The sequence below is a fragment of the Urocitellus parryii genome, chromosome 7 (genome assembly GCF_045843805.1).
Source record: "Urocitellus parryii isolate mUroPar1 chromosome 7, mUroPar1.hap1, whole genome shotgun sequence".
NCBI lineage: Eukaryota > Metazoa > Chordata > Mammalia > Rodentia > Sciuridae > Urocitellus > Urocitellus parryii.
In genome coordinates this window covers 130,105,157-130,111,020 of record NC_135537.1, presented here as the reverse complement: position 1 = coordinate 130,111,020, position 5,864 = coordinate 130,105,157, and the positions used below count along the sequence as shown (strand labels likewise).

Sequence of the window (5,864 nt, the reverse complement as noted above, 5' to 3'; positions counted from 1 at the left end):
GGCTTGACTGTTGATTCTGTTAATATTAATGCTTTTCTTTCAAGGTCCTGGTTGTCCTCATATGTTTGGTGAATCAGGTTGTATGTATTCATGGTATTTGTCACCTGTTTATGAATGTGACTTCTGTTTAATACACTGAATATAATAGATGCCAGTGAGTTTTATCCAAAGTGTGTGTTTGTTTGGTGTTATTTTGTGGTACAAGGAGTTGAACCCTGAGCCTCACACATGCTAGGCAAGTGCTCTACCACTGAGTCACTTCCCTAGCCTTTTTTATTTTATCGAGTCTCAATAAATTACTGTCTGGCCTCAAACTTGTAATTCTCCTGTCTCAGTCTCCTGAGTAGCTTGGATTATAGAGGTCACCATGCGAATGGCTCATTTAAGGTATTTGAAGCACTCAACAACTTGGGGTGGTTCAGAACTGGAGGTATTGCAGCAGGTAGATGGTCCCCACTAATAAGCCTATCTTGTGGCTGAGTTTCACAGAACAGAGTTACTTGCCCAAGCTCAACACTTACAAATAACAAAGCTGGACTCCTACCCAGACCATCTGGCCCAAAGCCCATTCAGTTCTCATGATACCTCTACCTGTCCAGGTCTTCCTAATGCCAACCAGGCCCCTCCCAGTTCCTAATGCCCAGTAACCAGACAGTTCATAGGACGTTTAAATATATTTCTCTTCCTTTTACTCTAAAAAAAAAAATTGTCAATAATAAGCTTCACACTGCTGAAAGTGTCATGGGTTGCCATCACCTCACCCTTCCAAACAACACTGTACACTCACCCCCCTCCCCTTAAATCCTAGATGAAAATCCCCAAGACAGTGCAGACCCCCACATAGGAGGATTTCCAATCCCAGACCTCAGCAGCTCAAGGCATTGAGGAAATAAATTAGGGGGAGAAAGGCTCCTAGTTGGTTTTGCCCAGCTCTGTCTCACAGACCCAGCGGTAGGGCCTCTGGCAGAAGTCATCATTCCAACGGCCATCAGGGGTGAAGTGGGCACAGTCCTCGCCTCCTCCCAGCCCATGTCCGTACCAGTCATCTGGCTGATCTGGTCTCCAGTTCCTGAAGACAGGAGACAGCCAGGTGCCCCAGGAGGTCAGCCTCAGCCAACATCCCCAGGAGCCCCTCCCACCCTGGAGCCAGAGGTTGGGAAGGTGCCAGACACAAAGTTTTGAGCAGTCACACCCACTCACTTGAAGCCTGTCTCATAGTCAGTCCCATCCACCCATTTCCAAGGGCCATTTTGATCTGTTAGACCCATCCAGGTGTTCAAAGGGCCCATGTGGTGCTGGACAAATCTCTGGAAAGAGAAGAGGGGAGTGGTGACCTCTTCCTTACACAAGTCAGTCTCCCAGAAGAGCCCACCAGGGCCTCACCTGCTCCTTCCAGGAGGTGATCACCACCAGATGAGAGTCCTCCAGCTCGCAGTACTTGTTAGCCTCCGGCCAGGGCCTCCCAGAGCTGGAGAACCAGTAGCAACTACCTTCATGTTCCACCCAGTTAATGGGGCAGCAGGTCCTTACAGAGTCTGAGAGGGAAGAGGGAGGGTGAAGAGCCTGGAGCGCTACCTGGAAGGGGGGCCAAAAAGTGGGGTTGGGTGGCCCCCTCACCATTGCCCTGGAGGACAGCCATCTGACAGCTCAAGCTTCGCAAGTCAGATACAAACTGCTTCACGTGGAGCAGCAAGCTGGAGTGTTCTGGGGAGACAGAGGACAGAAGGGGAGCAGGAGGAGGAGAGTGTGAGAGGGAAATAAGGTCAGTATGAACATGAGGGGCGGGATCTGTCATTTCTCTGGGAAGACCAATCACAGATGCCCCTGCCAAGAAGCCTTGGCTTGGTCTGAGAGTTGCACTCCATACCCTGCACCTACACACACACACACACTCTGACCTTCACTCAGGTCCTGCTGTTGTTTTTCCAGCTGGGACTCCAGCAACTTCATCTTTCTTCCCACATTGCCTCCTGGAGGAAGAGACTTGCTCAGTGTCCAGATGTCCTAACCATCCCCCTGCCCCAGCTCCCAACCCTAATCCCCCTCACCCTGGGTGCTCAGGGCCTTGACCTCAGCCTCAGTGCTCACTGTGAAGTTGCTGAAGGTCTTACTCAGGGCCTTCAACTCCTCCTTCAGCTGGGAGTCTGTGCAGGAGAGACCATGGGGATGAAAACAGGAGGAGACTGTGTTCACCAGCACTGAACCCATCACTAACATCCCCCCCACAATATTGCTCCCTTCCCTGTCACCCCTGGGCACCCACTTTGGGATGCAATCACACAGACAACCACCAGCAACAGAAGGCTGAGACTCAAGGAGAGCAGGAGGAGGCGGGGTCCGGAGCAGAGCCGCTGCAAAAAAGGCTGAGAAGGAGGTAACCCTGCAAGAGAGAGGATCAGGAGCTCAGGGACACAGGCCAGCCTGGAGTAAGTGCAGGGCACTTGGTGAGGAGCAGGCTAAGGCCACTCTAGTAGACTAGGAGGAACCATACAGATTAAGAAATCCAGGCAATGGGCCACTTTGCAGGGCCAGCATAACTGGAGGTGGGGAAGGGAATAAGGATCCCCAGGGGCGCAAATCTTTGACCTTCCCTAGCATTGCCAAAGCCTTGAGACTTTGCTGACACCTAGTGGCATTACTGTGACACTGCAGCTAATGAACCTCATCAGAGCCCCACCTAGGGGAGTCTGTCACTGTGCCCCCTGAAAGTGAAGAGGTTTCTTCCTCTCTCTGTGAATACCACCCATCTTCATGTGCATGCAGACAAAAGGCAGGGTCTCGCTCACCCATGAAGAAGAGAAGGACACTGAGTCTGGTCCCTGTGAACTGGAGTGTAGGGGCCTCCCCTTCCCGCTCTCTTCCCCAGTACCCACCATCCCCACAAATGATTCCTTTTTGCTCTGGAAGACCAAGAAGTGGGGAGAGGGAACTTATTTTGGATGCACGAGGAAGGGGATTCATCCATCCCAGAGCAGAGACCCTCTGCCTTTTTACAGGCTTCCTAACCTAACCCCTTTGGCCAAGCTGATCCTGACACGGCACCCACCCACACACGCAGTCCAAGCCTCTCCACAGCTGTGTTGGAAGAGGAAATAAAGAGGGCACTACCTTCGAAGAAATAAGCCCACCTCTCCAACTGCCAGTCGTTCCCATACCTTGGGTTCACTCCCTGCCCAAGATCCTGAGAATTGGGTAACACAGTAAGGAAGCTTGGGCAGCTGTCACCAAGAAAGGGACTCTAATCCCACACCCTGCACCTCCCCTAATCTATGGGACTCGATCACCGTTTTCCATGTGAGTGCGTCAGACCCAAGGACAGAGCCAGGGGTCACAGAAAAAAAGCAGACTTAGGAGGCAAGAGGTTCCCAAATACTCCTGTTTCAGATAGGAGAGGGTCCCTTACCTCTTTGGAGCTGATGATGGTCATTCTCCTCATTGTCCAGGTGCTGAAGATCTTGATATTCCTTCGTCATGATAGGCCTGGTGTTGGACCTGGGACAAATCAAGGCCAAGGTTGGAACTGAGTTTGGGGCTGAAGGGAACAGGGCCTAGAGAGTGGGATCTGTTCCTTTCTTACCTCTGACCAGTGACCCAATGGAGACTCTTCTTTCTTTCATCCCCTCCCAGGCCTACATCCAAAATCCATCCTCTGCCATTTTTCCACCCAACCCCACCAACACACACACAGAGAGAGAGAGAGAGAGAGAGAGAGAGAGAGAGAGAGAGAGCCCCTTCAATCACTCCTTCAACTGTTCTCTCTCTCCATCCCCATTTTACTTGCTGAAGTTCTGCAGGTCTGGCTCCCAGGTCCCTGGATGCTATGCAGATCGCAGGCTAAGAAAGGGACTGAAACCTGGAGAATTGGAGTTGGTGGCCAGCCTTGAATAGTGGGAGTGGAGGAGGCAGGGTCCATATGAGGGCCCTGGACCCGTGTGTCTGTGTGTATGGGTGTCTGAGTGTCTGAGCACACGGAATCTGGCATCTCTAGTGTTGGGGACTTTGGCCGGTAAACAAAGATGGAAATAGATTTGGAACTTGGGGGTGGGAGTGGGGGATGAGTTGCCTCTGCTCTTCTCCCCAGGGAAGGGGAGTCTTCTGGCCTGTCCCCACACACACCCACAAGCCAGTCACCTCACACCTCATTGAACCCTTTGGGAAGGGGAGCAGGCCTGGGGGCGCTGGGATGCACTGTGTTGTTGCCCCCTCTGTCTCTGCCCTTTTCACTCCCCACCTCTGAATTTCCCAGAATTGTTGGTGTCTCCAAATATCCCTGACCAGGATCAGAGGGACCGACCAGTTCCCTGCTCTTTCCCAATTCAGGTCTGTGACCCCGGAGGCCAGCTCCCCAGCCTGCCTAACCTGACTCCCTGTCTTTTCTGCAGAGTTTGAAATCCTTCAAGCAGCATGGAGGACAGGGGGCAGCAGGGAGCCTCAGCTGGTTTGATGCTAAGGAATTTCCACTGACTCCTGCTATGTATCCCAAGGCTTTTCACTCATTCACTTTTCTTATAATCCCCCAGCACAACCCATTTTGCAGAAGAGAAAGCTAAGGCCCTGGCTGACAATAGCTTATCAAAGCAGCAGAGGAAGGACTGGGCAACCTGGCTCCACCCTATGCGCTGCCCCCAGAACTGGGCTCCCATTCCATCCACAATTACAGTTCTGGGGCCCCAGAGATGCTAAATCATGGGCTTCAGAGAGGGTTGTCTGAATTCAAATTATGCTAAGTGGAAATTAACATAATTTAAATTATAGAAACTGGGCAACATTAAAGATGCTAACAAGTCTCCCTTAAGGCTCCAAATGTGAAATTGTACAAATCCTGCTTTGCAGATATTTCAAGAAAACTAGACTTGAATTGTCTAGATTATGTGAGATATTCAGGAACACATCACTTGCATAAAGAGTGACAGCTCTGTGTGTGCCCTCATTTCTCTGTGTCCTGAAAACCCTTGTGTTTGTTTACATGCACTGGGCCCATGGCCAGTGATTTTGGTGACAATTGGGTTGTTAATTTAACACTCTCTGATTTTATCACTTACAATCTGGTTTATTCAGGCCAACAAGCCTATGCTAATTCAGTCAGAATTCTGATTACCCAGTAGGTAGAGACTGGCAGAGAACACAGGAAGGTCGGGGAGTGAGGGAAGGTCCACCTTATTGGTCTGAGTGCAGGTCATGCGGTGATGCTCAGCTTGTAAAACTGCAGAAAGCCGTACACTTACCAACTGTGCTTGTCTTGTTTGCATTTTGTACTGAAATAAAATGTTTTGAAATCTGTTTTCTACCTTATAACCATGTTCTCCATTTATTGATTAGGCCACTGTGCTTGGACTAATGCTAAACATGTGTATATGTATGTGTATTGTGTTGTCTGTATTGTGTGTGTGTGTTTGTGTGTGTGTATATATACACACACACACATATGCATCCATATTAATCTTTTTATTTTTGTACTGAGGATTGAACCCAGGGGTGCTTAACCACTGAGCCACATCCCAGTCCTTTTTAATATTTTATTTAGAGACAGGGTCTAGCTGAGTTGCTAAGTGCCTCACTAAGTTACTGAAGCTGGCTTTGAACTTGAAATCGTCCTGCCTCTGCCTGAGGAGCCACTGGGATTACAGGCATGAACCACACATATTAATCTTTATGTTTCTATTTAGAGTTATATGGTTTATAGTGTATTTAATAGGTTTGTGCAGTTGTGCATGTGCATTGGTTATCTTGCTACAAAATAATTACCCCAGCCAGGAACAGTGGCACATGCTTATAATCCCAGCAATTTGAGAGGCTGAAGCAGGAGGATCTCCATTTAAGGCCATTCTCCATAATTCAACAAGAACCTGTCTCAAAATAAAAAT

At 49.5% G+C, this 5,864-nt stretch overlaps 1 protein-coding gene across 3 annotated transcripts; it reads right to left on the bottom strand.

The window, feature by feature from the left end:
• Positions 1 to 359: 359 nt before the first annotated feature.
• Asgr1 (asialoglycoprotein receptor 1) lies at positions 360 to 3,937 on the bottom strand. Of its 3 annotated transcripts, none has more exons than XM_026390570.2 (9): positions 3,778 to 3,937; positions 3,404 to 3,492; positions 2,264 to 2,380; positions 2,049 to 2,144; positions 1,899 to 1,970; positions 1,618 to 1,704; positions 1,384 to 1,535; positions 1,201 to 1,307; positions 360 to 1,069 (listed from the first exon to the last, which is right to left on the bottom strand). In XM_026390570.2, the coding sequence occupies exons 2-9, from the start codon at positions 3,471 to 3,473 to the stop codon at positions 913 to 915; spliced, it is 858 nt and encodes a 285-aa protein (XP_026246355.1). In that variant the 5' UTR covers positions 3,474 to 3,492; positions 3,778 to 3,937; the 3' UTR covers positions 360 to 912. The 3 variants fall into 3 exon arrangements, with proteins under 3 accessions (XP_026246355.1, XP_026246356.1, XP_026246357.1); XM_026390571.2 differs by having other exon boundaries at positions 3,782 to 3,937; XM_026390572.2 differs by lacking the exon at positions 3,778 to 3,937 and adding an exon at positions 3,578 to 3,680.
• Positions 3,938 to 5,864: the final 1,927 nt, after the last annotated feature.